At 40.0% G+C, this 23,958-nt stretch overlaps 1 protein-coding gene across 1 annotated transcript; it reads right to left on the bottom strand.

Moving 5' to 3' along the window:
* Positions 1-969: 969 nt before the first annotated feature.
* tut1 (terminal uridylyl transferase 1, U6 snRNA-specific) lies at positions 970-23,649 on the bottom strand. The gene is made up of 11 exons (XM_052038396.1): positions 23,622-23,649; positions 23,479-23,535; positions 17,642-17,832; positions 15,913-16,122; positions 10,843-10,957; positions 9,465-9,595; positions 8,415-8,653; positions 6,754-6,863; positions 3,242-3,364; positions 2,307-2,399; positions 970-1,628 (listed from the first exon to the last, which is right to left on the bottom strand). Exons 1-11 carry the CDS (start codon positions 23,647-23,649, stop codon positions 1,108-1,110), a joined length of 1,818 nt encoding a protein of 605 aa, XP_051894356.1. The 3' UTR covers positions 970-1,107.
* Between the last annotated feature and the right edge of the window lie 309 nt (positions 23,650-23,958).

Below are 23,958 nucleotides of genomic sequence, written 5' to 3'. Positions count from 1 at the left end.
GCTTTATAAATAGAAACCAATGTTGGGTTAAATTTTAATACATTGCATAATACACTGCTCTACATTGTCATGTGCTAGATTATTAGCCAAATATAAAATAGTACCCCAAACAGCAGTCATGAGCATATGTCCTTAAACAGAACAGATTCCTACATAGAAATTTAGTCTGCTAAGTTTTACCAGCTAGTGTCCCTCTCACTTAGAAAACAGTCCAATCAGATTTTCAACTCAGATTGGCTCTTTGTGCAGTAGACATGAAGCCACTTGTCAACATATTTGCTGCATAATTTTGATGCAATGAGCTTCCTTGTTGGACTCACCCTAATTTTTCTCTCCCCAATTCCACAGTTCCAACACAGATGCTTACTTTGATTTAACTATTTATAGTACAGAACTTCTCTTGCTCAGATTTACTGTTTTTTTGAGAAACTTATAAACTATTCAATGGGCAAAAAAACTTCCCATATTTCAAAAGGCAATTTATTATTTTGTAAAGAAAATAGATATTAAGAATAAAGATGCATCAAATATCACACCCTTAATATTTTAGTCAGATTTCTCAAATGCATTTTTCAACCATCTTGGGAACAAATGATTCCAGAAAATGGAAGAATTCTACAAATAAAGTACAATCTTGAATTGGTGCAACTCTGATCACAGTTCTTGTGTCTTCATTACCTCCAACCAGAAAGGCACTGAATCTAAATGTTATTAATGGAGTAGATTTATCCCCATTCTCCTCCTGCTGCAATATAGCTTCAGTAACTTTTGCTTCAGTTTCTAAGGAACTGATAATTGTGCGATCGTCTGAATCAGATTCATTTGTTCTATAACGGAGCTGACGTCTTATTTTTCGCCGTCCAATCCATATTCTGTTCCAAACAGCACACTGCCAAGTCGCTTCTCCTCGGTACAACGGAGCTTCAGTCTTTGCTCTTTTGGCATTTGATGTGTCTGCTATCTCTTCACCAGGATACGGTCTCTTCAATCCAAAATTGATCTCTTCTTCTTTATTCTTAGCTCCATCCAAGCTAGGGGTCTTTGCACTATTGATCTGTACATTATTTTTGTCAGTATACGAACAGCTGCATTTAAGGATGGACTCCATCACGTATAGAAGAGCATGACACACTTTGTCAAACCAAACTTCTCTAAAATCTGGAGATCCATGCAGTCTTTCCCTTGTTTGCTCAGGAAAGGCACGACAGCTTGAAGGGGGATACTCAACATATTCTCGCCATAGCTCATTTCTTTGCCTGGACTAAGATCTACACCTGGAGAAGGTGCAGGGGAACAGTCGGCACTACTTAAAGGTTGAAACAACCTGACTATACCCCAGACCTTCCCTTTGTTAGATTTCCTCTGGTACTGCAGGCTACGACAATACTTGCAGGCTTCATCCAACTGCCGCTTAAACCTTTGTGCTGTCCTTTCATTGACGTTTCCTGAAACATTATGACTCAGTTCAAATGGATCCTGAATATTAATTGGACCAAGCCTAAATTTTTTATCTGAATCAGGACCAATAAAGTCAGTTACAAGGTGAACTTTACCATCCTTCAATGAAATCACAGTTCCAGCATAGTCAAACTCTGCATAAAACTTATAGAACTCCGCAAGTAGTACACCTGTTACAAACAAAAACATGTCAGATTCCCAAGGATAATTATTAATACTATGCAAAATTTAACTTCACTGTCTCTTTAAAAGTTTCTCCTTGTTAACAAAAAGATTCCAAATGCTGGTGTGGCAGTGACAGAGGTTGGTGAATGGAGGAGAGATGAAAAGTGTCTATTTTAATCACCCACAGTCAGCATCAAAATCTTGAAATATGTGAAGCAGTTAGGCACAAACTGAAGCTGCCTTGGATATGATCCAAATTCCTATGATCATTAAGTAGAATAATGCAGATACTGGACATATAAAATAAATGCTGGAAATTTCTAATGAAAGGTCATCAACATGAAACAATAACTCTGTTCCTGTCTTGACAATGGCTGCCTGACTGGAGTATTTTCATATAACCGTTCTTCCAGTTTCTATTCCAATCCTGCTAGAATTGTTGAGTGAAATTGGAAATTAGTTCAAAGGCCCGAGTTTTCAGGCCTGAAAGATTAGCTGTTTCCCTCCCTACAATGTTTTCTATAATATTTCTAATTTCCAGCATCTTTTGCCTATAATTTTAAAGTTTCAATTAACATTTGACAACATTTCATTACATAAAATTTTGTAATTAATACCCTAAATTAAACTAACAGAAAAATAAAAACTAGTTTAAAAACTAAAAGTCAGAACTAAATACTTACATAAACTTTCAGTGTTTTTACTGGCTTCCATTTTAGAGCAATCTCTTGGAAAAGTGCAATCCCAGCCATCAATTATACAGTGGTCTTCCTCACCTTAATAAGAAGTTTTCTGTTAAGTTCTGTTTCACTAATAGGTTGTACATAACTTAAATATCAATGTGATTAATTATAATAATTTAAACTCATTACCTACATGGAATGGCAATTTGCTAGGTAAAACATACCTTCATGATCAATTATCTACTGAAGCTATGGATACTTTCAGAGAGTAATCAACCAACTATTAACTCTCCCAATGCACACTCTCAGAATAATGATGTTCTAGTTTGATTTACTTCAACTACCCCCATTTTACCAGCACCCCTTCATAATAGATCTACACAGTAAAACTTTTTTGTGCAAGTTAAAAGCTGCTATACTATTTCCAGTTTCATCAAAAGGTTCCACATACTTTATAGAGTTAGGGGGAGTTTTTGGAGGTCTGCAAACTCCTCTGCAAGGATCATCATTTACCCACCCAAGATCTCCCTTCTTAACAATGCAAAGGCAAAGCAGCTCCTAAGGCTGAAAGGGCAATCTATGGAAGCCAATCATAGAGTCATACAGCATGGAAACAGGCGATTCAGCCCAACTCATTCATACCAACCAAGATGCCCATCCAAACTAGTCCAATTTGCCCCCGTTTGACCCATATCCCTCTAAATCTTTCCTGTCTATGTACCTGTCCAAATGTCTTTTAAATGTTGTATTGTAACTGCCTCAACCACTTCCTCTGACAGCTCATTCCATATATGTACCACTCCTCTGTGTGAACACATACCACCCTCAGTCTGCTATCAGTTACTGTGAACACCACTCTACCAGTCCAGTAACACATGGAAAAATCTGTTCACAGCAGTGGAGAGGTTTTGACTCTATATTTTATATATCCATACCTGCATGCTCTTTCAAATGGTTCACAGTGGGAAGAATTGGAGATGTTCTGTTCTGAAGGAAGAACACAACTAAGAGAGTAACTGCATAATTATTCATCAACGACCCCCCTCCAAAAGGATTTCCTGAAGCAAAAGTGAAAAATAAATTATGTAGCAAAATGGGTGGAAACATTTTTGTCCGAGCACATTGAAACAGCTAAAAGCAGCTAGAATTTTATACAAAAAAAATTAGATTTAACAATATCAACGGAATCTAAATTTTTCCGCCATTCATTTGGAATTAATTTCACTGAGAATGTTATAATACCACAAATATAGCAATGCTCCCTCATATATTATAGTTAGTTACACATTAAAGTCAATTTTACATTAATATATCAGTCCTTGACTGACCTAAGTAACCCTGATGTTAGCAATTTGGTAATGCAGCTTTGAAGTAATTCCTCTCTGCAATAGTGTGCCTGATTTAAGTCCCTACAACGTAAGTTGTATCTGCAAAACATGATGATGTCGGAACAAATTTATAGTTCATAAATTTAACATTTTTGAAAATGTATTGAAAAGTTAATGGAAAATACTTAAAGGACTCAGGAGGATAGTCACCTTAATGTTTCTTATTTGAAGGAAGGGGCAATGTTTGATTAAATGGTTGTATTAGCCCTATGCTACATTACCTGTGATCATCTGTGAAATGTAAACGATGATGAACTCATTTACAGAGGTAGTACCAGCGAAACCTGATCCTGCCCTAACCCAATATCAAACATGGTCACTTTTGGCATCCTGCTGTTTACCTGCACTGGCCAAGAATTAAGATTGAGGTTATAGTTTTGCACATTTTATCAGAAGGTTATCATTAAAGTACATTTTACCATATGGATTGGAAGACAACTGGAGTAAGAAGATTTAATTTAAAACAAAAAAAAGAATAATGACAACTCTTCGTTTGAAGAGATCTTTTCAGTGGTTCAATGGTTATTTTTCACATGCTACCATGGATGGCAAGTGTCGATAGGGCAAATTAAAACAAAAAAATACTAGAAGGACCTTGAAGGTTAAGAGTATCTTGAAAGAGAAACAGAGCTAAAGTTTCAGATTGATTACATTTTGTCAAAGCTCTTGAAAGGTCAACAATCTGAATCATTTTCTTCCACAAAATTAGTATGCCTTTCCAGCATTTTCTACTTTTAATTCAGGAATCCATGGTATTTTGTCTTTCGGCATCAAGGTTGAGTTGAGTGGCTGAGTATGGCCGTGGCCTATTCTTAAAAAGTTAATTCATGGGATGTGGCACTGCAAGCATTGTCAAAATTTAGTGCCCATTCCTAACTGCCAGTGAAGTGATTGTGATGAACAGTCTTCTTTGCAGTCCTTGTGATCAGCAAGTAATGGATCTTGTGCAACTCCCTGTCCTAGCACAACTGTTTTCTTCATGCTGATGGTGAGAGCAAATAACTGACAAGCTCCTGAAAGATGATCATGTTCATGGAGGTTACAAAGGCAGAATTGGTGCATAAAAGCCTTGAGCCATGACTGATCTTGTATGCTACATTCCACCTTCTTTGCCTTTATCTGCTCAGCTCCAAAGTACCAAGAAGATAATATCAAAGAATGTCAAAGCTACACATCACTTTACACCTTCATGCCATTTGTCATGGAAAGAGCACATAAGACTTAACAGGATTGATGAGCTTCCTTTTCTTGGACTGCAAACAAACCTGCTGATAGTGTTGGATCCCATGGTTAAATCAACAAAGGGAACGTATAATGGTCAACGCTGCTTGAGAAGTTGGTGCAGGGATTCTAACATGCCCAGAAGTGATCTTCCAGCCTGAACTCGGAACTTAATTAGATTCACAGCCTCTGCCACTTAAAACAGATTATCCTTATAATTTTGAAAGTCTCTCTCAAATTTCCTCCTAACCTTCTCTGTGATATATAATTTCCTTAGCCTTTCCAAAGTCTGAATCAAGCTGACAGACAGCCAGCATTTGCATACAAATCTGTTCCTCCATCCCATTAAAACACTGCAAAACTCTGATAATCTGGCACCCTCGCAAGAACACAATAGGAGCAAGAATAAGGCATGGCCCTGAAGCATGCCCTGCCATTCAATGTGCTCAAGACTGATCTGTGCTGACCTCAATACTTTGGTGGTTATGGATTGGCAGATTTTCTGGGCTGATGGATATCACCCCCATTAATATCCCAACACATTTTTAATTCACATTTTTTAAAAATTGTTATACATTTTTTAAAAAGTGAATTAAAAACGAGCATAGTATAATAACCTGTTAAGTTTAAAGGGAGCACAGGAAACTAGGCCCTGCTGTGTTCAGTGGGAGGATGGGATCCATGACCCCAGTGAGTCAGACTCCAAACCAGATACCAGGTCATTAAAATTTTTCTTTGTTTATATTGACTCACCTCATTCACGTTTCCAAATAAATAACTTCATACTAAATTTCACCTCCCACAATTCTGCTTATTTTACCGCTCTATGCTATCCTGAAGTCTGTTTTTTCACCTTTATGTAGATGCTTATGTTCTTAATTTCATAACAGTGTTACTTTTAAAATAATGGTCTGTAAACCCTAACCCAGATCATTAGCAGTGTTAGAAAGGGCAATGGGCCTAATATGTGGTCTGGAGAACACTACTCTATACTTCCCTCCAGTTTGAAAAACAACTGCTCATTACTACGCTGAGCCCTTGCTCTTTTTTTTAAATCCATGCTACTAATGTGCCCTTATTCTCATAAACTTTACTAATAAACAATTGGCTCAGAATTTACTGATAGCAGCAGGCCACCTAAGCTAGCTATACCCCTATCCACTCGGCCAGCACTTACCTGACATGAATCAGCTGGCCAGGACCTTCTGAACAAAGTTGGCTCCAACATGTGGCCTTCTAGCTGTAAATGGAAAAACCTGCCCACAGAAATGCTTTGGCTAACAGCTAGGCCAGACCTTCGTGCTTACTGGCCATCAAATCCCTAATGCTAACAAATATTCAAATATTTATTAAAAAATTATCACACTATTAAAAAAATTAAAGAAAACTAAAACACCATCAGAAAGGGATAAAAATCAATTAAATGCATTTAAGTTAACATGATTAATTAAAAAATTTCATTCAACCTTAAATTTATTTCTCTGCCTTGCAATCATTTTTCTCCATTGAAATGTCTTTGCTGACCTGATGGGTCAAATTAGATACAATTTAATAAATTAAAAAGCTTTGAAATAAACAAGTTTCAGACTAAAATTCAAATAAGCTTGGTTGTTTCCACATGGAGATGAAAAAAGATCACCCAGTAACATTTCAATATTGTTGGATATGATGTAAACAAGCAGTGATGTGAATAATAATTTTAGAGGCTCTTTCAATCAAATAAAATTCTCATTTACTTTTTTATCTTCACCCTCCATTAATTAACCCTACTTAAATGAATGCTCAATGATCTCAAAACTACATATACCAGAAATGTAGCTAAAGGGAGATAATCTTACCAGCCAAGTGCTTTTGTTTTGCCCAGTGGCGAATAGCATAAACCAGAGGCCTCACTCTTGGATCCATTGAAGCACATAACTGAAGAAACATTGTGTTACGTACAGCCAACCTATAAAATACAACATTTTCTATTAGTTTTATAGTAATTTCAAGCCAGCTAGTAAAATGTTTTATTTAGGTGCACTTTAGCTTTATTTTGTTTTGCATTGAAAATTCATAGTTACAAGTAAAATTGCTACATTTCAATGAAGATCACTGAATAGAGATTTACACAGTGAACAAAAATTTAGATTATATGAAGTTACAGCTTGTTTGACATATGCATGGGAAAAGTAAAGAAATTCCATAAAAAATAAACTACTCAAGGATATGTTTTATGAAGAAGAACATCCAAGTCACTTCAGAGGACTGCATGCCAAAATAAGGCATTATATTCTGACCAACACCTTTATCAAAGAAATGGAACCTAATGAAGATATTAAAAATTGAGAAGAAAGTGGAGAGACTTGGTGAGATTTAGAGAGTAAATTACACAGCACAAGTATAGGCAGCTGAAGTTGAGAGGGCTAATGGGGTGAATGAATGACAGGGTGGTGCAATGGAGCCCAGAGGAACATAGACTACGACAGGTACAGAGATAAGGAAGAGAAAGACCACCATGGAATTTTAAATCTGTTGTTGGGAGTACTGGCCAACGTGTAAGCAAAGGGTGTGGGGGACTTAGTGAGTAGATATATTCAGCAAAAGTTTGAATAAACAACAATAAAGATGAGAAATGGGCCAGAAGATTGCTGGAAACGCAAAGCTATTGATTAAGATTTCAGAAGTAAATATCCGAAGTTTGAGGCCTGCCATTTTATGGGAAGGAAGTCAATCAGCTGGATAGGATAAGAGATCTTGGGCAGCTTGGGATTTAGAATGCACAGAAACACAAGGCAGCAATCAGGAAGGGGGAAGAAAATGGCAACAAGTGTACAGAGATAATAGCCAAGCTCAAAGGTGAAGAAGATATTCATCTTTCCTTCATTTAAATGAAAGAAGCCGTAGCTCATTTAAGGTGAAATAAACAAACAGACAAAGGAATCCACATAGAGGTGCAATTGAATATTGCAATATACATCACAAGGTCAACCCCATATATGTGCAAATATTGCCAACAAGCAGAGTATAGATGTGGAAAAGTGGGAAGGGTTTTTAAGGGAGTCCAGAGAAAATGGTAATAGGAATAGAAAGTGAAGGCATTTCTTTCCATTGGCAAGTCCCAACTTAATTGGACATAATGAAAGTTTACAGCATATTCAATGGCTTTGAAGAGATTGGAGATGGAATGGTAGTTTGCAAGGAAATCAAAATGGTTTTTGAGGATTTGCAATGTTAATTAGAAAGGAGAAAGGAAGAAATGGTGAAGTTAGTGGTGACAATGTGCTCAAAGAAACAGAAGGTGGTGCTCATGAACAAGCTCTCAGAAGGTACCAGGGAAATGGGGAAGAAATTAAAGAAATGTAGGTACAGGATTAAGCCACCAGGAAGGCCAATTGAAATCTTATACCTATACCTCACACTTAAAAGACTAAAGTGGAGGAATAGAAATTGTTCATAGTGGAAAAAAAATTGTTCTCCAATTTGTAAACAGTAACAATTAGCTTGGTGTATAGAGTACCTATTATTGATGGAGATGTCTCCTTGCAAGCCGGATTCCTTATGAATAAATTTCACCACAGGTAGCCTGGCAGAGGTAACAGCTTGAACTTTGTGAACACCTGGAACACACTTCTGTAACACAGTGGCTACAAGTTCAAGTATTTCAGGTGTTGTTGAAGTTTTCAGGTCAATGTCCGACAAGATCGAATCCTCAGATTGGCTTTCAGACTGAGCATTCTGTTTAATATCCTTAACCCCCTGCAACAATATAAAAACATGTTCTTTGGATTGATTCTGTTGCTGTTATTAACTCTCAACTCTCAGGCTTTCACCAAATTTCCCTCATTTTTAAAAACCTTCATGGCTGGAATTTATTAAAATTTAACAAGCTATGAAACATTAAAACCACTGGGGAAAGCCCAACTGAGGACTCCACAGCAAACTGGATGTAGAATCTATTGTCTCAGCACTATACATCAAAACTAAGGTTACTCCTAGATTTTGTTCTCAAGAGTTGAATTAAAGGGTTACAAAAGACTTATTGTGAAGTAACTAACCAAGAAATATATTAACATTTGTCTCTCAATGAAACAAAGCTTTCCAAGAGTGAAAAATAATATTTTAATTTCAAAGCAGCTTCACTCATCCAGTTTTAATTCAAGAAAACTTTACAAGGTGGGAGGTACTGCAACAGTATCTTTTCTGCCACATGGATACTATCATTTTTGTTTGTTGGAGTCAAGCATTTTGGAACAGAAGGCCTTGCTATCAAAATTTTTCCCCCTTCAGCTGAAAAACTAGTAATCAACCATACTTCATATGAACTGCATTAATGCTCAAAATGTTCAAAAAAATGCTCTAACCTTTTCTCTTAAGAGCACAAGTTTCTGTAGTGTTTCTTAAACATCAGTTCAAATTGAAATCATTAATACCTTTTCGGGAATAACAGGTTGTTTAAAAGGATTCAATATGTCATGTACACAACAACTAGAGAAATTTTAATCCACTAATGTTTTTAAACACTGGCCAAGTACTTCCAGATTCCTCATAGAAGAAATGTAAAATATACTTCAGTTTCAGCTGGAGCATAGGCATTCGCCTGGTAAGTCTTTGTATTTTCAAGATCCAGAAAAAGATCCATGTCACAGCCGTGGATATCAAAAGCATTCACTGATGACCCAAAGGGCAAGATTTTACAACCTGAGTACAAAAACACAATAGGTCACTTGCCATTATGTTCCCATGTTCTATTAGTCTATTAAAAAGAAAGTGCTTCAGAAAAACCTAAAAATAAACTACAGTGCGAGTGAAATAAATTCTACCAACATATGACTGAAATAATGCCAGGCAAAAAATTGTATAATGCCAGAGGTTAAATATCCTTTTCAACCCTGAAACCTGGATTCCAATCTATCCCAGAAAGCAGGCATGAAAGTCTCCCTTCACTACAAGGGTTCACTGAATATAAGCATGCCCATCAGACACAGTGTAAAAACTAGCTTTAACCAGGTATGACTTGGGGCTTCCAGTGCATAAAAATTACACACAGCAAATGTTCATCTAAGATTGATGCCAAGGCACATTGTTGGCAGAGTAAAAAGAACTTTGGACGTTGGGGCCCAGTGCACTGTGTGCTTTGTGCCGATACCAGGTAGAGTCACCAAAGCTGTATTCAAACATAAGAGCCAAATCAAGGGTGTGGTTTGTGTGTGTGTGTGTGTGTGTGTGTGTGTGTGTGTGTGTGTGTGTGTGTGTGTGTGTGTGTGTGTGTGTGTGTGTGTGTGTGTGTGTGTGGCTTGTGTGTGTGGCTTGTGTGTGTGGCTAAGGTTTAGGCGTGGATGGGGCTTGTTAACCTTTCTAGCTGGAATTCTGCCTAAGGGAATCACTCCAAGGTAAGATTCCATTAATTTGTAAATCAGTAACAGACTGGCAATACTCACCAGTAACTGCAAGATCTTGGGCTTTTGTGGCTTTTGGATGACTGTGGCACAAATAACATCCAGGATTTGATCAACCCGGAACCAGCCCATATCTCGATCATTGTCGGTCAGATACCAGGTCAGGAAAATTATATTGGAAAATGGACCTCTATACCGATATTGTGCGATACTAGCCAAATTTTCCATTTGTATGCAGGGTGTCTAGTGCAAGCTGGATCGTAGGAACTATACTCTACCCACCTTCCTCCTCCCTTCCTCCCTCAACCTCCCCATTTTCACAATTTTCCTTTTAGTACTTCCTCCCACATCCTTTCCCTTTCCTTCCCCAAATCCTTTCCCAATAGTTTTCACCCTTTACCTTCCTCAATGTAGGGATTTGCTGGTTTGTTGGTTTTAACACATACATTTTGAACAGAGAGCAGGCCAATAATGTCAGCCTGTGTCACATTTATAGTACAAAACAATTATTAAAGATCAATTGATAATAAAGGTAAAGAGAACACCTACCTGGGAAGAATTCTAAAAAGACCTCCTGTATCAGCGACACAGTCAGCTTCCTAAGCATTCTTTCATTGTCTGTAAGCTCAAACAACTCCATCAACTTCTTCAATTGTTCATCAACCTGTCACACAAGGTAGTGCTGTAATTATTCTGAACAAAAGAAGTAATCAATAGCTTTAGTTTTATACAGAAAATCAAATAACTTAACGTTATCTGATACTGAATAGGTTTCTCTTTAGTGGGTGAAGAATAAATGGAATTACATGACTGTACAGAAATTCTACTGGATCTCATCCCATACTATGAACTGATCCAAAGACAGTATGACATAACTGTAACAGAATTCATGGAATTTGTAAGAGGGAAATTCATTTCCATTATGTCCTCAGAACTTTATTTTAACTAAAAATAAATTATAATTATAGGATGGCCATATATCTTAATATAGGCTCATTTAATGATACAAGTATGCTGGTATAGAAGACATAGCAAATTTCCTGCACATAACTAATAACCATTCTTCAGCAATTTTCCCCTCAGTCTACAGATTAGTTGCTAAGGTGCAGTTGCTCATATGATAATAAATTATTCATAATTTTCAACCATGGTACAAAACCATATTCGGAATTCCTTTCCAATTTGCTCAGTTCTTCTCCAATGTACCACCAACGCCAATAAATAACTTCCATCTGACAGGAATCAGCTAAGTTACCTGTTGGTATCAAATTCAGCCCTATTAAATAACTCCCATAAGAATAAATTATTTGTGTAACTTCTAGAAAGTATAGCATTTATTTAAATGAAAAATTACATAAAAACAACACAATGCAAAAATTATGACAGAACCATGTTTCTAGGGACCATCACCAAATTCACAGGACAAGGAGGAAACAATAATGCTCTCTGGGCAACAGCACAACATAGAATTCATCATATTCTACCAGCATAATGGATTTGAGCACTAAACAAATGATTTTGTTTAAATATTGTACGGATTGGATTTAAAACAGAAATAGATCCCTGTGTACTATGACTACATGATCCATAGGAACAATTATCCATTCAGAAAAATGAGATTGAGATGTGCTGCAAAAGAACCCCCTCTTGAAATTAAGCGAATTCAAGATCAGCACAGAAGGAATACATCCCTTCATTCACGTTCAGAGTATTTCATTTATACCCCAGTAAATTCTGAACTTTAAAAAATTGTACAGTGTATTTTCTGATTGGAAAAATTTGAAAAGACTGCCTTTGCTCCTTGCTCCTGTTACTGACTAAGCAAAAGCCATACAAAGGACAAAATTTTAATTATTACATTTGAAAGCAAAATCAAAAAAATATGGAAAAGTTGTTCTGGTTTTATCTAAATTGCATCAACTTTAAATTATAATTTGGTGAAATATTTCAAATGTCATCCTTCAAATTTCAACAACATTTCTAGGATGGAACAGCTTATGCCATTATTTTTATAATGAGTTTTTCCAAATAGGCTCATTCATATGAGCACACATCATTTTTTCATGTGGTAAGATACATGGTTACTTTGGCATAAAATGGATCAAATCTCACTGAAATGGGCTCATCCACGGCAGTCTCCCCATCTCCATACATATTCGGTCTGGATACACCCGTGTGGCCCAAACCATCCTGAACTTTGGTGGCATGGCCTGTGTGGTGACAGTGCACACAATAACTTTGACATTCAATGGAGCCCTGCCTCTGCTGTGCAGAGTCAAGCCAAAAAGCACTTATTGCCAGATTCAATGCCACCGACAAGATGATAACTTGCACATTTGACACTGCATGCAAAGAAATCCTCTACTTGCTGCCACTCAAAAGGCTAAATGCTGATGATTCCATTCAGAACCATTGACATTTGCCAATGAACAAAAAAAATCAAAGAGCTTAATCTCCATCTAATTTTGCAATGTATCTATCCATTGTTTTGCCCATCAATAGGTTGAAACTGCCAAGTACTAAATAACACTTTTCTTTGCAAAATTAGTAGCAAACAAAAAAGTAGTTAACCACTTCTTCCGAGGTTATGCCCATGTTTTTCTGGAGAAAGTAATGGATTAGATCTCACTGGCCCTGGCAAGCAACCATGCCCAAACTTACCAAATCCAAATGCAGAGGTCCTATCTTGATGGTCCAATGTTTCCTAACTTCAGTGATGAAGCTCAAGAGGGGACATACTCTTGAATACCACAATAAAGCCACACTTCCAAAAGTCTTTGCCAGTTGGCAAAGCCCATCCACCAGCTTGGACAGTCTTCTGCTGGAAGTTCAGCTCCCTGCAGCTCAGCAAAGTCAGCACCATGCTTCTCTCAGTGTGACAGAACACCTTTGATAGCCAGTGAGGCCCTGCCACCAGGCATACCAGCTGTCAAAGTTATTACTATTACTGAATGATTGTGAACATAAATTTGATTATGAACACACCTAAAAATATTTAAACTAACCTAATTAAAACAAATAAAAAGCTCAACTTATATTTATCCCCAGTAGCCACTTCCTCCCATCTATTTTAACAGAATCACTGAACTTAAACCAGGTTTAACCTGGTGCAGGTTCAACAGACATTTCCCAGCCTGAGAAGTGGGAAGTCGACAGAAGATGATGATGGGCCGGTGGGCTCCATGAGAAATTTGCTACTGCAGTTCAGGCATCCCAAAGCTGGTGGATTTGATCTACCAGCATTTGGATAGACAGAGTCTGATTAGGAGGAGACAACATGGTTTTGTGTGTGCGAAGTCTAGTTTGACGAAGCTTTTTAAGAGTTTTTTGAAGAGGTAACCAAAAAGGTAGATGAGGGTAGGGCAGTGGATGTTGTCGATTTAGACTTTAGCAAGGCCTTCAACAAGGTCCCACATGCTAGGCTGGTCCGGAAAGTTAGGTCCCATGGAATCCAGGGAGAGCTAGTTAGGTGGATTCAAAATTGGCTTGGAGGTAGGAAGCAGAGGGTGGTGGTTGAAGGTTGTTTTTCAGAATGGAGGCCACTGGCTAGTGGTGTGCTGCAGAGGTCCATGTGTGGACCCTTGTTATTCGTTATTTATATAAATGATTTGGATGCAAATATACAAGGCTTGATCAGCAAGTTTGTGGATGACACAAAATTAGGAGATGTTGTTGATAGTGAAAAAAGTTATTGTAGATTACAGGGGGACCTTGATCAGTTAAGGAAGTGGGCCAAGGAGTGGCAAATGGATTTCAATACAGATAAGTACAAGGTGATGCATTTTGGTAATTCAAGCCAGTGCAGGACTTGTACAATGAATGGTAGAGCACTAGGGAGTGTAATGGAACAGAGAGACTAAGGAGTATAAGTGCACAGTTCGTCAAAAGCAGCATTGCAGGTAGACAGGTTGGTGAAAAAGGCTTTTAGCACACTGGCCTTCATCAGTCAAGGCACTGAATATAGGAGTTGGGACATTATGTTGAAGTTGTACAAGTCATTGGTGAGGCTGCACTTGGAGTACTGTGTACAGTTTTAGTTACCCTGTTATAGGAAAGATGTGGTTAAACTAGAAAGAGTGCAGAAAAGATTTACGAGTATGTTGCCAGGACTAGAGGGCCTGAGTTATGGGGAGAGGTTGGCCAGGCTAGGTCTTTATTTCCTTGGAATGTAGGAAAATGAGGAGTGACCTTATAGAAATGTTTAAAATTATGAGAGGCATAGATAACGTGGATAGTAACAGTCTTTTCCCCAGGGTAGGGGAGTCTAAAACTAGGGGGCATAGATTTAAGGTGAGAGGGGAAAGATTTAAAAACGACCTGAGGGGCAACTTTTTCATGCAGAGGGTGGTTGAGTAAATGGAACGAGCTGATAGAAGAAGTGGTTGAGGCAGGTACAACAGTATTATTCAAGAAGCACTTGGATAGGTACATGGAGGGGCAGGGCTTATGCAGGAAATTGGGACTAGCTGGGTGGGTATTGTCGGCGGCAATGGACTTGTTGGGCCAAAGGGCCTGTATTGGTGCTGTATTGCTCTATGACTGCTGAGGGGAAGTCTGTGCTTACACCTACACTTGGGAACAGGTCAGTTACAAAATTATCTGCTAACAGATCTGCTTAGAACTCTTTCCCCTTAAAATGTAATAAAGAATTTTTAAAATTTTTAAAAATTTTTAAGAAACTTGAAATCACATTAAGTCATTAAAAACCTAAAACAAACAGACAATTAAATAAAAAGAATTTACCTTTCTTTTCCACAGCCATAGATCCCATTTAAAACAATGGAATTAAGAGTTCTACACCAAGGCCAAGAAGTGGGAATTAAGCTCAGGAATTAGCCATTTCTTTTTTTTTTGATTTTGTTTGCTACTTGCTTTGCAAAGAAAAATATTATGTAATACCCGGCAGTTTCAGTCTATTAGTGGACAAAACAATACTGAGCACAAATTAAATTGGAAATAAACAATTGACCAAATCTCACTGGCGAATGTTGATGAGATTTTCCCACCATAAGTATCAGTGAACTTTAGATCCACCAGAGGACTGCATGGGGAATCCAGCAACAAAATGAACATAGTGACAAGTATGGCCCCATCCATCATCTAAGTTCTGGACTACCACGTTTCGTTAAATGTCTGCAGTTTCGTTTGGAATTGCCAGCATTTATGATCAAAATCTGATACTCATTCATAATTTGGCTATGCTGTACACTACAACCCAACAGCTCTGCTGGGCTCACTAACATGATCAGCATTTATCATAAATCCTGTTAAGCAGCAGACAAGGAGAGTGCCTGAGGAAATTCTTGCGATATTACCATATTAAATTTTCTATTAACTGCAAATGTATATTTGAAACACCCTTTTAAAATGCATTTTCTTCCTTCCAACCAAGAAACTATTTAGACCACTGTTTCTGAGCCGCCACTTCTTTCAGATGAAGTGAGTCTTCAAATCATGCCTTTCAAACTTCCTTCCCTTCGACAGTCTGGTCAGGTAAAGAACAATGGGAAAATACACGTTGGGGTGTAGGGTAATGCATTCAAGCTGCACTCAAACTGTAATTCAAGCTGCATCATTATATCCCAAAGATTTACTGCATCTACTAGGGACAATACTTACATCAACTGCTTGACAGAGAGCCAAAGACAATTCTTCAAAATCTATGAACTGCTTTTTCCCAGGATCCTGCTTTTTCTTTGGAATATATTTGAATTCCTTATACTCTCTGTGTTTCACTCGGAGTTTCTGACCATTCATGGAGTGCTGTGGGATAGACAGCACATTCTCCACTTCTTTATTACTTTCCATCTCAACAATTGCATATAATCCCTGTTGATGAAAACACATTGCAAGGTAAATAAACCACAATCGTTTAAAATAAGCTTACATGGAGACCATTAATAAATTACCTTCAAATCAGTGAGTTGGTTTAATTTTTAATCTATCACAAATTTCTTACATAGAAGACCACCACCTACTGCAACAAAATAAAGAAAGGCTTGCAGGGTCATACGTGATGCCAAAGAGAATCCCAGCTTCCTCTGGAAGGAAGTTTTAAAGGTGAGAGCAGCAGTCAAGGAAATGGTACACACATGAATGTGGGCTCATCCATAGCAGAAGGAAATTTCTGGTTGAGGATAAAGAAGTTATACCTGAAGCAGTGGTGTGGAAGATAGTGGTGTGCAAGATCACTTATCTCCTCCCTAAAGTTCTTGACTGTTTTTTTTCTCCCATAACCCAGTATCCTCCCACCAACATTTACCACACTTCTAACTTCTCCACCACTTTTAACTTTTTTTAGGTTTGTGGTTCCGGCTTATAATGTTCACCCTCGATGTCCAACCCTCTATAGCCCTGTTCACCACTGAGATAATACAGATTTTCTTTGAATGAAGATCAAATCAATCCTTCTCCACCACCATCATGGTCTTTCTCCATCTGGCTGAATTTATTCTCAGATTGAGCATGTTCCTTAGTCACTCTACTGATTTCCTCCAAATAAACAACATTGCTCTGGAAAGTGACATGAGATGGTTGGAACATTCTTGTTCTCAGTCCTTTCTTCACTCCTTTCACTGTTAACACCGATGACTATTTCAATGCCACATGTTGATCTTGTCCCAATCTAAAAAGTTTCATCAATTCTGCTGCCGAACACTACCCTCACTTCTTGTGGTTTACCCGAGATTATTCCCTTCTCCAATTTTTCTATTTCTTTTTCAGAATCAGATATATTATCACTGAGTTATATGTCGTGAAATGTGTTGTTTTTTACAGCAGCAGTACAGTGCAAAGACATAAAATTACTACAAATTACAAATGTAAATAGTGCAAAATAAAAGGAATAACGAGGTGGTGTTCATGGGCCATTCAGAAATCTGATGGTGGAGGGGAAGAAGCTGTTCCTGAAGGAGGATAGGCTTGTGAGCACCAAACATCCACTGAAAAAAAAAGGATTTGAAATCAGTTCTAGTGCCAGAATTTTAAACTGAGCTCTCCACAGAAACTGCTAGAACTGATGAATATTTTTACCATTTCCTGTTTTTAAGGCAGATTTTCAGGAACCTTTGTCATTTTTTTCTCACTCTTTAAATGTGTGATGGCTACAGGCAAAAATAATAGTCAAAACATCCAAATCTTTTCATTTATTTGCCGTGCGTGTGCTTCAGTGTAATTTATATATGTATTCACTATCGACACTCCCAATAATTAAATTTACTCTATTAGCAGAAAACTTGTATTAGGATTTTTCAATTTATATTGCACCAATTTTTCTTCCAAATTTTGAATCTGCTCCATTGTTAGGACAAATTAGGATCAAACTGAAGTAATCTCGGTTTCAACTTACTTTGTCTTTGTCCATTATCACGCTTGCAACCGTGCCAAAACTCTGAAAGTAATCTGTGATCTCCAAATTGGATGTGCCCTTTTGGAAACCACTCACAAACACACTCTTTTCTTGTTGCAACTTCCTGGTATTCCTCACACTCAAAAGCTTTTGATGTTTCTTTCCTTTAATGTGTTCATTTAAGGTGGGGCCTGTAAACATAAGAGTTCATAAACTATAAAAAGGGAACAACCATCTCTCTCTTCTGCTTTGTCTGAGGCTATTTAAACTAAATATGGACTAAATGTATTTTACGTGCTTCTCTTGAGACAAAGATTTACATCAGGGATTCTGTAATCAGCCTAATTGGCTAGAAACAGTGGTTCTTAGGAAGAACAGTAACTGAGCAATGAGAGGGCTTCAAAGAAGAATTATCATAAACTTTTGCATCATATATCTTGCATTATGATTTCAAGAGGTAACTTGAATACAGAAAGCCACAGCGCACCAACTGACAAGAGATAACTAAAATGAAGCACAGAAGTTTATGATAAATGGCAGATTCATACTACAATCATCAACCAGAATTTGTAAAGAGTCAAGCAGAATTAGTAAAGCTCAGAGAACTAAGAAAATTAATGGAAAATCATAGCATAAAATGCAAAGAGAAATAAGATATATTTTATATGCACATACAGTATATAGCAAAATAAATGCTGATTAAAGGGAAGGCAGATGATTGATCAAGAGGATCTTCCTTTATAATTAGAGGCCAAGGCTAAGGTACTAAATGATTAATGGGAGTTGTGCTAAATTTCACAGGAAAGGACAGGATAAAAGAGAAATAAAATGAAAATACTGGAAATATTCAGGAGGTCAAGAAGCATTTGTGGAGAGAGATAGAGGTAATATTTCAAGTCAATGATTTTGACCCAGACTCGGAAAACTATAGATAAACAAGCTTGTTTGTCTCTAACACTTCCCAGTTTCTCTTGGAAGATCATTAACCTGAAATGTTAACTTCATTTCTTTCTCCAATAATGCTGCCTGACATATTAAATATTTTTGAGCATTTGATATTTTTATTTCAAATTTTCTAAATTCTGTAGTTAGCTTTAATTTTGACGTGGAAGAAAAAACTGGATAAAATTAAATTGACAGGTACTTGAAAATGTGGTATTACTCAAGGTACTGAAGTCAACTGGTGCACAAGGAGACTTTGACCACAATCTTTTAATCCTTTTTATGCTTGTGTTGCCAGGAACTGTGGAGTTGCAAATGTTACAGGTTCAAGAGAGGGATAACTCGATGGCTAATATCTGTCAGCCAACATCTAAAGTAAGAAGCTACCAAAGACAATAATTGCAGATTAACTTCCTCTTGGAAAAACACATGCAACTAAATGACAGACATACTTATTAGAGGCAAATTATCAAGATTAATTTTCAAACATAACCAAATAATGAAGCAACAATGATGAGAATAGGGCAACTGAAGTGCACGTATGGATTTAAAAATAAGTATAAAAATAAGAGGCTTGTTCAGCAAAAGTAAAGCCCACAGGATCAATGAAGCAGTGGTAGTTTGAATATAGAAGTGGCCAATGAAACAGAAAACAAAGTGCCAATGAATATTTTGTTATAAAGGTGGCATAGGATATATAATTGTGCTCACACCAACAGGTTCAGTGTTAGGACTACTGCATTTTATGATCTATATTAATTCTGGTTTCCATATTAGAAATTATACATGTATTGGGAAAACAATGCTGAGAAAGTTCACTCAGTTGATTCTCAGGGGAAGGGGGTTGACATATAAAGAGATGGCCGAGTACAATATTTGAAGCTTAGTAGAGAAGCAATCTCTGATTCAGAAGAGAAAGAGATTGAAAAACAACATTCTGTGGGGAATTGAAAGAATGGATGCTGAGAGAATGTTTCTCCTAGTGGGATTATCTAGAACTAGGGGGCATTGTTTCAGAATAGGGAGTTAACCATTTAAGATGGAGATTTAATTTGAGAAAGGGCTGCAACCCTCTGGGATAGAGAATTCTGGAGAGATGAAGAGTTTGAGTTATTGAATATAGTAAAGGCAGAGATAGACAAACATTTGAACCACAAGGGAGTCAAGGTGTTTAAAGAGAGAGCAGGAGAGTGGCGTTGAGGCCAAAATTGGATGTCATCATCTTATTGAATGGAGGAGCAGGTTTGAGTAGCCAATTGGTCTACTTCTGGTTCTTAGGGTTTTATGTTATCTTAGTATATCCAATTACTTTGAGCACTTTGTTTCTTTAGTTTTCTGTCCATATGAAATCAATATGGCCTCAATAGATTTCTGTTTTCTGAAAATTTAAACAGTTTCCCCAAATGAAATGTTTACTACAAAGGATAACAGAAAGTTCTTCACAAAATCTTTTACACACAAAATATCTGTTATAAATCTTGCTATACATCAGGGAATGATGAGTATGAGGTGTGGTTGAAACACCTCAAAACTACTACCAAGTTTTATTTTGAAAGATGAGATACAACTATTATACTCTGTTTCAAAGAATTCCCTGAGAACTACAGTTCTATGCCCTTAAGTTTGTAAATTATTAACTTTGCTTGTGGCCTGTTATACTTTATCAATACACAAAAGAGACATGCTCACTTAAAGTCATTGTAGGCATATCATTCTATCCAAAAGTGGGCCACACGATCCAAACTACTGTTCACTGGCTTCTTCCCTTGTGGTTACACTGTTCAACAAAGCCAAGTTGACCTCACTATATTCTTTACAAGGTTCACCAGTTTCATTGGTGAAGCCAATGCAGTGCCGAACTGATTGGCATGTGTGGCAATCACATGACCAATCCTCCACACACTGATGATATAATTTTCAAGACTTTTTTTCCTTCACACCTCACCAACATCTGCATGGAGACTTCGGCTCATTTTGTTACTTGTGTATATTGTACATAATCCGAAGTCAAGTAAATCAGAGTATTTGTGCATTGCCATCGGTAACAAATTAAATACAAACTTGTGCATGACAAGTTTCTGAACTTCGACTTAATTGGTGGCTTTTATCCAAGGAAAAAAAGTTGTGAACTGAATGGAATTTGTGAGAAGATCTTCTGAAGACCTGTGTAATATATAATAAATGTATTTCTGATGATACACTCAAAGTACATCCCAGAAGGTAGCTGTGACTGATTAAGTGATGTGACATTACACGTCTTCAGGCCCCTCAATTTGACAGTAACTTACCAAAATATATTCATGTATGTCAAACTGGAATTGTCTTGAAGATTGATGAGCAACAGTATCATAAAAACACAAGAATGTCTTAATAGATCCAGTCCTAACTGAAATTAAATTGATTAATAATAGTATATGAAGGAGAAATACTGGGCATTCATATCTAATTTAAACAACATATGGGATACAAGTGGCTCATAATCACGTGACCTAAAGGACCAATATTAGATTTTAACCCACAAATCGAACTAATATTTGATCTTTTGGATAAAAGGGATTTTTCCACTACATCCTCACTGTTCACAAAATCAGCAAGTATCTCCATCTTATCTAATACCTTTAATAAAAGAATGAAAAGAAATGATAAAGCCATATTACGTCTTCAATTAACTATATTTGGACAAGAAATATGACAAAGAGGTAATACCACACAGCCCAAAAAGAGTTAACTCAACACACCAAAAAGAGATCAGAAAATAGACAGCGGGACATTTTCATATCTTGCCGAAATTCAAAATGTCTCAAATTCCCTGAAAAGTGGATGTTATCTGCTGAAAGTGGAGATCATATATCTGCTCTGAAGCAATCAGCTCCATCAAAAATAAAAGCACCAATAGTTTGTTTTGAGCATTAAATCGAGGTGGTAGGTCCATATCCTTCCCTTTGTCCACTAGGCCAATGAAATTCAGCACCAAATGGACTGACAGGAAGGGAAGCCATTCAGTGGGAGGAACATTGGGAGATTGCAGTCTCCAGGGTGAGCAGTAAGGCAAAGAAGAAGCTTTGTGAGACAGCAAGTGGTCAAAACGTCTGCAGTTCAGACAAACATCTCCATCGATCTGGGGTGAAGATAGGGCAGTTTTGGAAGAGGCAAAAAACTAAAACTGAGGGCAGAATGTGTGCAAGGACTGAACAGCAGGTGGCTGCAGGAGTGGCAGCTGTGGGAGAAAACTAGGGGGCAATCACAGGCCGGGGGGATGGGAGGGAGGGAGGGAGGGAGGGAAGGGGCAATCACAGGCCGGGGGGATGGGAGGGAGGGGGCAATCACAGGCCGGGGGGATGGGAGAGAGGGAGGGAGGGGGCAATCACAGGCCAGGGGGGATGGGAGGGAGGGAGGGAGGGGGCAATCACAGGCCGGGGGGATGGGAGAGTGGGAGGGAGGGGGCAATCACAGGCCGGGGGGATGGGAGAGTGGGAGGGAGGGGGCAATCACAGGCCGGGGGGATGGGAGGAGTGGGGAGGGAGGGGGCAATCACAGGCCGGGGGGATGGGAGGGAGGGAGGGGGGGCAATCACAGGCCGGGGGGGATGGGAGGGAGGGGGCAATCACAGGCCGGGGGGATGGGAGGGAGGGGGCAATCACAGGCCGGGGGGATGGGAGGGAGGGAGGGAGGAAGGGGGCAATCACAGGCCGGGGGGATGGGAGGGAGGGAGGGGGCAATCACAGGCCGGGGGGGATGGGAGGGAGGGAGGGAGGGGGCAATCACAGGCCGGGGGGATGGGAGGGAGGGAGGGAGGGGGCAATCACAGGCCGGGGGGATGGGAGGGAGGGAGGGAGGGGGCAATCACAGGCCGGGGGGCTGGGAGGGAGGGAGGGGGCAATCACAGGCCAGGGGGATGGGAGGGAGGGAGGGAGGGGGCAATCACAGGCCAGGGGGATGGGAGGGAGGGAGGGAGGGAGGGAGGGAGGGGGCAATCACAGGCCGGGGGGGATGGGAGGGAGGGAGGGAGGGGGCAATCACAGGCCGGGGGGATGGGAGGGAGGGAGGGGGCAATCACAGGCCGGGGGGATGGGAGGGAGGGAGGGGGCAATCACAGGCCAGGGGGATGGGAGGGAGGGAGGGGGCAATCACAGGCCAGGGGGATGGGAGGGAGGGAGGGAGGGGGCAATCACAGGCCAGGGGGATGGGAGGGAGGGGCAATCACAGGCCAGGGGGATGGGAGGGAGGGAGGGGGCAATCACAGGCCAGGGGGATGGGAGGGAGGGAGGGGGCAATCACAGGCCGGGGGGATGGGAGGGAGGGAGGGGCAATCACAGGCCGGGGGGATGGGAGGGAGGGGGCAATCACAGGCCGGGGGGATGGGAGAGAGAGAGGGAGGGGGCAATCACAGGCCAGGGGGATGGGAGGGAGGAAGGGGGCAATCACAGGCCGGGGGGATGGGAGGGAGGGGGCGATCACATGCTGGGGGGAATGGGGGGGGGGGAAGAGAGGGGCGATCACATGCAGGGGTGAATGGGAGGGGGGGGAGAGGGGCGATCACATGCCGGGGGGAATGGGGGGGGAATGGGAGGGGGAGGGAGGGGCGATCACATGCCGGGGGGGAATGGGATGGGGGGGAATGGGAGGGGGAGGGGGCAATCACAGGCCGGGGGGAATGGGAGGGAGGGGGCGATCACATGCCGGGGGGAATGGGGGGGAGAGGGGCGATCACATGCAGGGGGAATGGGAGGGGGGGAGAGGGAGCGATCACATGCCGGGGGGAATGGGGGGGGAAGAGAGGGGCGATCACATGCCGGGGGAATGGGGGCAATCACAAGTGAGGTACAACCTCCCATGCCTGCTTCATTACGAGGCACGGACCCGCGCTCCCACCCTCAGGCCCGCCCGGGACTCACTGTTGGGAACTCGAACATCACAGAGCGAACAGTGGTAACCGGCCGCGCCCGAACGGCCTAACGTCGGGCTCGCTCATCCCCCCGCTCCCCTCACACTCCCTCAGCCCGAACGTTGTTGAGGAGCAGGCAGCGGCCTCTCCAACCGGGCCCGACGCTGCACCGTGCCGCCATTTGATTCCTCCCCGGAGCCGCAGCAGCCGGACAGATGTTCCGCCCAACTGGCCACTGTTGTGAGCATGGAGCTCATTCCTCAGCCGTCAGTGTTGCATTAATGAGGTTGCATTAATCAAGGATGTGTCGTTTACAGGTACAATAACGGCATTTAACAGACATTTGAATAAGTATATGGATAGGAAAGGTTTAGAAGGATACGGGCCAAACGCGGGCAAATGGGACAAGCTTAGGTGGGCACCTTGATCAGCATGGATGAGTTGGGCCGAATGGCCTGTTTCTGTGCTGTATTCCTCTGTGATCGCCCCT

This window comes from Pristis pectinata, chromosome 25, assembly GCF_009764475.1.
Source record: "Pristis pectinata isolate sPriPec2 chromosome 25, sPriPec2.1.pri, whole genome shotgun sequence".
Lineage (NCBI taxonomy): Eukaryota > Metazoa > Chordata > Chondrichthyes > Rhinopristiformes > Pristidae > Pristis > Pristis pectinata.
Note: the sequence above shows the minus strand (reverse complement) of the source record. Positions and strands in the feature narration are given on the sequence as shown.